Source organism: Chaetura pelagica, unplaced genomic scaffold (assembly GCF_000747805.2).
Source record: "Chaetura pelagica isolate M959 unplaced genomic scaffold, ChaPel_1.0 scaffold2, whole genome shotgun sequence".
Lineage (NCBI taxonomy): Eukaryota > Metazoa > Chordata > Aves > Apodiformes > Apodidae > Chaetura > Chaetura pelagica.
The window spans coordinates 1,915,911-1,927,931 of NW_009952796.1; the positions used below are offsets into that span (position 1 = coordinate 1,915,911).

The 12,021-nt window shown below is 35.1% G+C and overlaps 1 protein-coding gene across 1 annotated transcript in view; it reads right to left on the minus strand.

Moving 5' to 3' along the window:
* Window positions 1-12,021, minus strand: part of USH2A (Usher syndrome 2A (autosomal recessive, mild)) — a 393,962-nt gene that overhangs the window by 304,434 nt on the left and 77,507 nt on the right. The window contains exons 13-15 of the mRNA XM_009994736.1: window positions 11,213-11,396; window positions 5,868-6,031; window positions 2,258-2,416 (exon numbers count right to left, since the gene is read on the minus strand). Coding sequence (XP_009993038.1) covers window positions 2,258-2,416; window positions 5,868-6,031; window positions 11,213-11,396 — 507 coding nt within the window. The remainder of the gene's footprint in view (window positions 1-2,257; window positions 2,417-5,867; window positions 6,032-11,212; window positions 11,397-12,021) is intronic.

The following is a 12,021-nucleotide window of genomic DNA, read 5'->3' on the forward strand; positions in this document are numbered from 1 at the left end:
TGGATACTCTTAAATATTTTCAAAGCAAATGGAGAAGACACAGTCCTTGCAGTCTGTCTCTACTGACAAACTAGATGTCATGAGCCAGGTATTATCCGCAGAAGCCCTTTGCTGACTTAAAGGGCTTTTTGTTTAGACTTAGGTGGGGAAGAAGAACTGTTTTCCACACAGCCCTGGTTACAACTTAGAGAGGAAGATCAAAACATTATTAGTATTGTTAGATATTCAAACGCTTGGCATTGTAGAACAAAAACAGCACCAGCTCCTCAGTAATTGCTTGCAGAGCTTCAACTGCATTTAGTGATCACAAACATATGGCGAAGTCCAGTGATAAGGAGATCAGGAATCTCCTCTTCATGCCTTTCAAACCATGGTGATGAACACCTGATTATTAGATGACAACTTTATCTCAACAGGAATATAGATAAAATTGGATAAAGCCAAAAGGTAGAAGGTTCTACATTCCTCAGGGGAACAGTTCAACCATGTATTTAGCTGCATTTATAAATAATTAGAACCAATGTAGTTTGGAGTTGGCATCGTAAGTAACCTTTTGGGGTTTTTTTTTCACATTTTAGATAAAGTATTTCATTTTATTCTCAAGACAAAGATCAGTACCTCATGAGCCTCTGGTTCCCCAGAGCATGCAGGAAAATACAGTTTTAATCAGGCATTCCGCAATAATAACAGCCAGATCACCAGGCCAATTTATAAGTTTATTCTCAGTTTTCCTTAGGAAGTTCAATGTTTTATAAAACTCTCATTTAGTCATAAGATAATGTTAATTCTGTTGCACTTTCAGGGCATTCCACAAGCATTAAAAATTTCAAATTATGCTGAGAAAAAAGTAACATTATCAAAAGTTCTAACAGCCTTAACAACAAAACCTTATTATTCAAACACTAACAGATGATTACAAATAATTAATTAGGGGGATTGCAGAAAATGTCAAATACATCTGAAATCAAATCTGTTTTTACCAAATAATGTTACATGAAACAGAAACATGCTAATGTCTCCTTATAAAGAATTTTTCACCCTCTACAAAGTATGTAGGCACAGTTACAAAATAACATCCTCAAGAATGCACTCATTTTAAGGTATATGTTGTCGTAAATTTATGCCCTGTAAAAGTGTAATAGCTTTTCTTTAGAAATTAAATAAAACTTTTACTGAAGTTAGATTTTAAATCTAAATTAAGGCATTTAGATATTTTATATTAATTCTTTAAACTGTTTTGTAATGTTTCTTTATCTCAGTCACTTAATCCTCATGCTTATATGAGGTCGCATACTTTTCCTCATGATACATACAGCACAGTGTCCAAATTCACAGCATTATCAACCATAACACAGCAGCATGCACTAGAACATAAAAATGTTAGATGTATTCCAAAAGACCTGAGCTTCCTCTGAATAACAGTATTTATTTTTTTTTCACCCATGATACATGCTACTAATTCGAAAGCCTCAACTTCTGCAAAATATTAGTGCTGCATCAGTATGAAAATACAATAAACTAAAGCTTCTAGAACAGAAAACAAACCTTAGTGGCATTAAATTCCACCTGTCTTCTAAAAAAAACCAAATCAAAAACAAAACACAGTTGTGTGCCATATAGACATAAACCCAGTATCCAAATCTAACACTTTTTCTGTGATAAGAGGATCAATATTTAGCACAAAATGGCCTTTCCAGCTAGGACAAAGTGTCGAATCCTTGAGGATTGCCTTCTGAGGATCCCTTTGCAAGCCTCAACATGAGAGAAGTGGTGCTGCTAAAGGCAAATCAGGAGCTACACCGACAGCTTAACAGAAGGTGCTAAAAGTTAGAGACCACAAAAAGCTTTCCTAATCTGTTAACAGTTTAAAACCAGGAGAATGAAAAAAGTGAATTTAAACACATTATGGTGCATTCCATTCACACTAATTCTTTCTCTAGCACTTTTAGATTTTGGACCCTGTGTATCTTTGAAGTGAATGCTTCTGGTAAATCAAAGTTTTTCAAATTAAAAAATAAAAAATTATCAGATGACTCAGTTTGCCAGATTTTAGACTGGATTATTAATTTCTTTCAAACAAAATCAATAACACAGAACAGTAACTCACTAAAGGAAAACAATAATGTTCAATTCAAAATCACAGCAAGTGATAATGACAGAAATGGGAAATAACTGAGAAAAATTGCACATTTAGATATGGACACACACACACACAAATGCACAAAATCTTTGATGTCATCTTCCTGTAAACACTTACTAAAAGGGTAGTAGTCTTCTGTTGTATGAATTTCAGCCTCATCCCTATACAGCTGATAAGTAAGCCTGTTAGAATTTGGAGAGTCAGGGGAGCTCCACGAAAGACTAATCACGGAAGAATTGAGAATTTTTCCCGTAGGTGGAGGTTGCTGGAATGGAGCTGAAGCATACACAAAAATGTAAGATGTAAAAATGAAGGCAATCAATAATCACATTTAATTAAAAATGCACAGAAACTGCATTTGAAGTTTTATTCAAAGTAAAACTGTCAAACAAATATACAGTCAATAAGGCAAGACATCAATAGACTAAACTGATCCATCCAAATGCTCTTCAACAAAGCTTTTTATACAAGTACTTAAAACAAATTTACACATTTAAACAAATCACAAATTTAATCCTCTTCCACCTCCCCAATTAAGTCAAGTATGCCACAGTTTTCCAAAAAGTTATTTTTTTAAAATAATCTATTTCAAGACCTTTACAAAATGAGAACATGTTTATCTTGTCACATTAGTGAATTCTGTAATTTAGTTATAATTTATTTTTTTCCAGAGGATTCATTCCACTTTCGCATAGACCAGGCATAACTTCCTCTATTAGAATAGAAACAGAAAGTCCAACTAACTACAAATTTAACTGAAATGTTACAATAAGCCTACTTGATTAAATGACAAAAAACATAAATGGGCGAACGTTGAAGGTTATTTAGGCAATTCACTTCCATTTGTTTCCAATGAAATTTAAATCAAGGAGAGTGAGGTATATAACATGAAGATATCAGCTTGAGATTCTTATTTACCAAAATACTACTCTGCTATCACCTCCATTAACTGTGGAAAATGTGCTACTTAATCATACTAGAGAAAAACAAACCTGAAGTTCACAAGGCAAAAGTATCACATTTTCAGAAAGAGTAGTCAAATCATCTCTTTTCCAATCCCACTGCATGATCATGGTCCTCTCAGATAATGGCAACTACTCAGAAATTAAACTTTATATGCAGATACACACCGATTTATACATATACACACATGTGCACATAAACATATGGTTTTACAGTTGCACTCAATGATCTTAAAGGCTTTCTCTAACCTAAATGGTTCTATGATTCTATATTTCTGTTATTATTCAGGTCAGAGCATGAGTCCATATACTGTTTTGAGATCTCCAGCCAGCCTGTTACACGAAGGATCGCTCTGCTCTCTGACCCTCAGTATGCTGTGCATTAGACTGGTCTGTTTGTGCAGCTAGTAATTGCTATAGCTTATCTTAAAGGCAGACTGTGCCATTCCCTCTTCATTAAGGAAGGGAATACCAGGAGAGCACCAATCCACAAGAAAACATTTTGCTCCAGGAATAACAACAGTTGAGGGCAGTACAGAAACCAGTATACAGAGTAAGCTACCAGGAGCAGGACCCAGAACCACCCAAGAAGCTTTTCTCCTTTAAATTATTACAGAAAAATACCAATGTTAGAAACATGTGGCTTTTAATTACTTTTTTCTCCTTCTGTTTATAAACTATATTCTCCGTTACATGGATGTTTGCTTAATGTACACAATTCACCAAAAGTTAATTATCAAAATCTGTTCAGCCAAGCTAACATGAGAGAAGAAGCAAAGAGTGAAGTTGCAGGCAGAAAGTGACATGAGGACCTCAAGCCACAGAAGTGATAGATGTGGTGACTTATGCCAACGTCAGTGGGTCACATTACATATGGGATTTTAATACAAATCTAAAATGTTAGTTGAAGCTCTTCATTTAAAGTAACATAATGAAAAGCCCTGCTCCTACCACAGCCTTACAGCCAAGAAAGAGCAGAAAATATTTCTAGAATTAATCAGACTGAGCAGAGCACATAATCATCATCTCCCATTAGAAAGCATAGGTCATTTTGCTGCCAGTCTAGAGTTTTTGAGTTCATCTGAATTAGGAAGTGGATGTCTGCTAAATGAGTAAAGTTTGAGAACCGAAGGAATTAGGTGCTCCTAAAATTCCTTCAGCATTTTTGAAATTTTCTCTCCATGTAGCACATTTACATGACCTGAACAATCATAGAAATATCTTTATAAGACTTATAACCAGTAATGGTATGTGTCAACAAGTTACTGTTCTGCAATGAAAAGAACCATAAATATCAAGCTAGGCAAAGCTCTGCATCTGTGCAACAAGTTAAAATATTTTGGTATGAATAACCAAAAGATTGCAATTGCTATATCATTTATGTCCAGAAGAGGACTCCTCTTGTCATTTAGAATACTGACTGGTGCATTTTTTTCTAACTAAAATCTATGATATTATTTATCTATGTCATGTTATTATTAATCAATTTTATAGTTGAATTGCCATTGACCTTTATCCAATGTATATCTCAACATAAATAAGTAGGTTGGTTTATGTTTGTAAAGCACTTTGAAGATGAATGGCTTCATAAAAGTGCCATGTATTATTATTATTATATATTCTGTTGAAACATCCCACATTTTTAAAGAAACAAGCCAATCAACTATCTGCACAATGAATACATACTATGCCTCCTACAGAAGACCATCAGGAAAAGCTCCCTGAGCTAGCTCTCACAGTAGGACCAGTCTGGCCATTTTTAATTAGGCCTGATGACAGAAATGACCAATGTGGAGTACCTCAGTACCTGGTTACATGACTTCCAAGACTGGGCTGTTAACTGTGTTAGCGGTAAGGTGTGTCACAAAAACCGTAACACAACTTTTTCAAAGTTAGCTGAAGTCCTACCCACACAGTTTGTCATTGCACGGTATGATGTCCTCAAAGTCTGTTTCTTAACATTGAACTGAAAGCAACTTAAAAAAAATCTTATTACATATAATATTTTTCTTTTCCTTCTTTAAAATGCTTGTCAGCTTAGAGACTGTGCACTGTTAAGAGAATCCGAACACTTAATTTTGACTACTTGTAGCAGAAACAAAGGCTGAAATTATGCTAACTCTTCATATAATGACTTATTGCCAGGGTGGAAGTGCAGATGTTCCATTTCAGCATGGTTCATTACAATTCATGATCTGGACATCAACATAGCTTTAGCCCCACTTTATGACACTCTCTTATACCACACTGCATATTTTCCCAAACTGACTGAAAAAAGCCCCAGGAGGAGAAAGGTACATTACATAAGGAGCAGATTTTTAACAACTACCAGGAGCAGGTCTTGAACAGACCTTCCATTCTTCAGACTGCCTGAAGACAGGTCTCCTGCCTCCTGTCAATGGCAGGAAAGGGGGCTAAGCTGCAAGGTGTACAAATACTATTGCATTTGTGTCTAAAAGATGAACTCTGCATTAGCCACTACAAAGAACATGGTGGGAAATGCAAGGGAACTATGGGACATTACTTCCCCCCAGATTAGACAGCATGCATAAACGGTGTGCATAACACAAAGCATTCTGTACATCTCTCTGGAAATCACTTCTAAGATACACTCAGTGAAAATCACCCAAACTTCAGGGACCAGAAATACAGAGCAGGGAGAAGTCAAACCCAGTTTTGGTACTGCCGACCTAATTCAATATTCACTAAATCAATAAAAAACATTAATTTGAAAGACATGCTTTTAAAACCTCACATTCACTTACTTTTACTGCAGCCAAATAGGTTGTGGACATCCAAATTACTAGCATCAGGAACACAGCTGTCACATTTCAAGCCAGTTACAAATTGTTTACAAACACACTGTCCAGTATCAAGATGACAAGTCCCACTAATGGCTCCTGCAGGATGACAATTACAGTGCTGACATCTATAAACAAAAACAAATCAAGGAAGTGATCAAAACACATTAAGAGTCCAGTTAAGTACAGTAGGGTTTTGTTTAATAGATTCTTGGGTAACATAATTTTTCAAAAAATTAAACAGTTCAAGTAGCCTGAGACATGGTAGAAAATCTATTTGCCTGATTAAAAAAAAGAATTTACAAAAAAAGGTGTCCATTATAAAAATAAACAAAATGTCAATGCCAAAATAGTATCGTAATTTAGATTAAAAGTACTTAGGATTAAAGAGCTTTTTTATATATTGATCAACACACAAAAAGGATAATAATATTTTATAATAAACACATTATGCACTCAGTCCTGCCACACTTACACCTTCCTTGCAGAGCTGTAGAATTCAGTGATACATGTATAAATGTTATCATAAGTTTCCACACAAAATATGCAACCTTACAAGTTAGAGAAAACTAGGCTCTTGTGTAAAAAGAAATCAATAAATAATTTCTTGTTCACAAAGGCAACTGGAAGTTGAAAAAAAAAAAAAGAACAGACTTCAAATAAAGGAGGATGAATGTAAACATAAATCAGGAGGAAAAAAAAAACCCAGTTTAATACAGGGAAAGAAAGCAAAATAGCAGAAATATGAATATTGTAAGAGAAACCACATTTTTCTTTGCAGCCTGATGGACAAAATTGAAAATAACAAAAAAAAAATTAATTATGTAAATTATCTTTACTTTTTTTTTAAAAAAAAGTAATTATTTAATTATAAAAATTAATTTTTTTTTTAGAATAAAAATATTGATACCACACGAATACCATATTTCATTCTGTAAATCTCTCTGTCATCAGTAGACTACTTTCAGGATTAATTTATGCTTTGGCTTTTGCATGTGAAAATTCTCACAACCAACTTGTTTTTCACTTGATGTACTATTTCCCCCTAACATTGTTTTACAGCAGGGATACCAATGTAAGTTTACACAAATATTCAAAGACTCAGAACATCTCAGAAGTTAAGCAAGGCATGTTATACTACCCATTGCAATATAGATTGCCATTATTACTCATAACAAAGTCAACAATTGCAAATAACTCTTTGTACTTTAGATTCTAAATCTATTGTATCTTAATTGCTGCAGTCTAAAAGAGTTTTGAAAAAACATGGACTCGGTGGAACCACGTCAGATATTGGAACAAATCTCCCCAGGGAAGTAGTGGATGCCCCACTGGAGAGTTTTAAGAGTGCTTTACAAGGCGCCGGGCCACTTCATCTAAACTGTGTTCCGACCTAGAAATGTTGGACCAGATGATCCCTGAGGTTCCTTCCAACATGGTATTCTATGATTCTATGAAATGTGGGATGGCTCAATACAGCTAAAACATACTGGGAAATCTACGTATCACTCCCTTTGCCCTGAGCTCGAAGTGTCCCATTCTCAGACACAAGCAACATCAGCTTAGTTGGAATCTTAAATTACTCCAGATACGAGGTCCCAAGACAGTAAAGCAGCAAAGCGACCTTGGAGGAGTCCAAGGAAGAAACAGTCACGTCATGTCCTCTTTGCTCCACTACCCCTAAGACTAGACAAGAGTTTTTGATTTACACTGGCTGCTCATTCCTTGGACTGTGTCACCAGATTCCAGGAAATAGGTGGTGGTGCCTTTACGCAAGTTACTTCACCATTTTTCCAGTCATCACCAAAACCCTGGTCTATCTCTTTCTATCTATATGAAGACAGAAATAAAAGCAAGTTCAGTTTTCATTTAGGTAACAGATTTTCAAGGCACGGGAGAGAGGAGGGGAAGGTGGGAACTGTTTTCACATTAGGACACTAAAATTCAGGTCAATAATCAGTGAAATAGACATTAAATGTGACAGATTTTTAAACAAGTTTAAGAAAACTCTTCACATACATTTTCTGCCCATCACAGAGCTCTCTGTATTAGAGTTCCTTTACTCCACAGCAGCTCGTGCTGTGTGATCTCCTGGGTAATCATTCAACACCCTTAAAAAGGCTGATAAAAGCTAAAGCTGCAAAATAAGCTGCAAATTTGTTTTACGGACTAATATCCTTTTGGGAATAAATAAAATACATTCTCTCTTGGAAACCACCATACTGTAGTTTGCTCTTTTATAGTCAAGAGAAAAGGGCCATTTTTTCAAACTATTCTTTTCATCGGTAGGTAGTGCGTTCAAATCCCCCTTCAAATAGAGGGTTTGTTTAGACTATTTAAATGTTATGACTGAAAAAATGGTTTAGTTAGAGAAAAAGAATGAAGACAGAATTATTTGCTCAGCAAGACAGTACTTTATTATTTCATAATTTCATAACATTTCTGTTACTGCTCCTGTGTATACTGCACCTCTTATGAATAAGGCACCCCTGAGTATTCCAGTTTTCATTATCATTTACATGAGACAATGAAATTCTCACACACACGTACAGTCACATTAACAGTTTTGAGTGCATGGCAGGGTGGGGCTGCTGCTTTCTGCTTGAAATAGTTGCATTTTCTTCTAGGAAAAGTGTAAGCTCCCTACCTCCACCTATACTGAATTAGGCTCCAGATCCTGCAAACAGCAGCATACATGTTATATTCTGCTCCACAGGATTACACATTATCTTTGTGTAAAGAGATGCATAATTTTCTTAAACTGCAGAATACTAGAGCTGGCTCCGTTGTTATGCAGATGCATGCATCTCAGTCTGGATTAAGGATTCAGTTAGGTGGTTTTTTTAAAAAAATAACTAGTTTTTTTTTTAAAACCTTTAATAATGTAAAATACTTTCAGCATTCTTGCTAAATGCTTATTTGAGATACTCTGAGTCAAATATACTTGAGTTTTATTAAAACCGAATTATATATAATCAAGGAAAACAGACTTTTAAATCATGGAAAGAGAAATGTCAGGCCAAGATGAATTGCAATATTGATTTCGTGAGGATAAATGGTTTTTGTAATATTAATATAGAGAAACCTTTATTACATTGACTCTCTAGGTGCAGTTAGAGCCTCTCCAGCAATCTATTTAAAATCTTCATTTTTCATCCTTATGGGAAAATTTCGCTTGCTAAATGGATTTCATAAACAGTAATCTGTCAAGATATATATATATAGATAAACAATTTGTGATGTTCATTGACTAGTTCATTATAGTAAACAATACAGAGGTAAAGCATTTCAAATGTGTACCAATGCCCACAACCATTACAGATCTGTTCAGACCACTGCAAACATCCAATGTCCCTGATTTTTTAGTTGCCAAGGAAATCTTCCTGCTTCTTAAGCTGAAAGGCATTACAAAATATGGAGTTCCTGTTTTATCTCAAAACCATCAGAAAACAGATCAGTTCACAGACGCGCTCCTTTGAGAGTGGAAGAATTTTAAAGCCTCAGAATCTGTGTTTGTCACGATTTTTTATCTTTTATTCTGTTGTGCCAAGACAGAAACATCTTTGCCACCACATATAGCTCATATCTTTTCTGTTCTGTAATCACAGAGTCCTTAAAAGACACTTGGAGCAAGTATGGCTTAAATGACTTTGCAACTTTACAAAGAAAGAAAAAGCACATTACTCTCTTAAAGAAGATACTAACAGTTAAAGAAAAGGATTAAAATAGATAAACAAAGACCTGATTATAATTTTCTGTGGATATAAGTTTCTGCCTGAGGAACAGAGGTACATTGCCTGAGTAGATGCTAACCAAAAGGAAGCCAAGAATATGCAACACAAGTTAATCATGTTAATGTACTACCAAAGCAGTCTTCAATACTGTCATGAGGATTAAGTAGCATTAAGGTATTAAAGCCAACTCTGATTCAAATTCCAGAACTCTAAAATCTTTCTATCTTTAAAAGATCTGGATCCAGTTAATTCTAGATATTTCCACATTTTGAATTTCAGAAGACAGCTCTAAATGCAATTTGAGGCCAATATCTGATACAGGAGACCTGTCGCTCAACACAGGCATAAACCTTTATACATCACCTGCTAAAACTGAGATGAGAAAACAATATATGTCAAGTAACTACAAAAAGAGTAAGGAAAATATATTTAAAGGGGAACTTTACACAGATTTTATTCCTTACCATCAGAAAGGACAGGAAGTGAAAATAGGAAGTCTTTATTCCTACAGATTACTTTATGGCCATTAGCAGATAACTCTGTGACCCACAACAGTGAAAAATAATTTTTAAAATATCCTAATGAGTAACAGTAACATAAAAGTTAAAGTGAAAAATCTGCAGAATAACATCAAGTACATGCAAGATGACACTGATAAACACTGCCTAAAAGCAAGTCTACCCCACACTAGCTGGGGGAAAGAAGCATGGGAGGGGAATGTTGTAGAGATTTTGCTTCAGTTTGTGTTTGGTCTTTTTAAGGCAAAAATACCAAATATAACAAAACAATTTTTCACAATCAGTCTTCATGAAAATATTACAGCCTTATAGCTGTGCAATCTTTCTGCATGGTATTCTAAAGGAAATTGGGTTTGTAGGGATTAAGCAAGAAAGATGGTCCTGGAAAACAAAGATAGAGCAAAAGTTGGAATAACAATGCATGACCTACAGTTACGTTTTCCTCTTGCATTTCAGGGAATATATCCATATACTTCCAGTGTACCTAGAGGCTCCAGGCTACAATAGATAAACAATTTACCCTGTGGCACATAACTAAATGCAGAAAAAAAAAATACACTGCTTCAGAAAGAAGGTTTTTAAGAGGAAAGGTGCTGTGAGCATTTCAACTGCTACTGCTAAAAGAAATTTGGAAAGACAGGTATATCTTGTATTTTACTTCACTTTTTTCCTATTAAAATGTCTTCCTGAAATCTTCAAAAGTATTCCCTGGTTAATAGAAAGGTACATTATCCATATTTTAATAGTCAATGATCAACACCTCAGAAACCACCAGATCTTACTGAAGATGCAGAAAAAATGTAGAGAAACAATTACCAAATAGCTGTAACATTCAATAGCATTAGCTTTTTACAGTGTTCATGCTGCTTCTGCTTATCTGTGGCAAAAGTTCTATTTTCTTCAGCAGAGCACAGACCATTCTCCAATGTACCACATGAATTCAAAGGACTAACGTAACTAGAGCACATCTTTTTATTGTCACTAAACATTCAAATAAGCCACTATGAGAAAAATGTAACAAGGAAGCTAGAAGCGACCTGTAAAAAAAGAAACTCACCTCCCTGTGACAGAGTCAAATCCATAATAAAGTTCTTTGCAACGTTCACACGTCTGTCCTGTTACAGAGACATCTTGGCAAATACATTGGCCAGTCAGTTTATCACAGCTCTGATTCACTGAACCAGCTATGTGGCACAAGCATGGCAGACAGCCAGTGACACTGGATGGAGAAAAATAAAATCCTGGAAAAGAAAGGGATTTTCAGAATAGACAACATGCAAGTAGTGAACTTAGTAAGATTATTTCTATTTAAAGGGGGATGAAACATAACACACATATCAACTCAAATAAAGCAATACAGTCCTACTCTAGCTTCTAAATCTTCTCATTAGCACTTTATAAAGCTGTTATTCATCCTCCAGTTGCCAAGTCAAATTCTTTCATTCTCTGTCTTCAGCCTTTATTTTAGACAAAATAAGGGGAGTACATCAATGCATTCACAGCGAAAGTAAAAAACCCAAGGTACTAACAAATGCATCAGAAGCAGCAGAAACATAAAAAATAATATACAAGATCAGATATGTATCCACTCTAATCTGGAATGTCATCTCTGATGGTAATTGCAAAATGTAAGAAATGCACACATTTTCTGTAAAAAGTCTTTATTCTCTCAACCAGTGGTTGGCTTAACCCATGAAACATGAGGATGTTTCTTACCAAAAAAACCCCACAACTGCTGAGCATTCCCAGGCCTACATACATTTTTTATTTTATTTCTCCGCAACATATAGTTTGCATCCTACACAAATACTTTTACAGGAACTAATAAACTGAAGAAAAGAAGTTACTTGCCTGCTATAAAAAAAG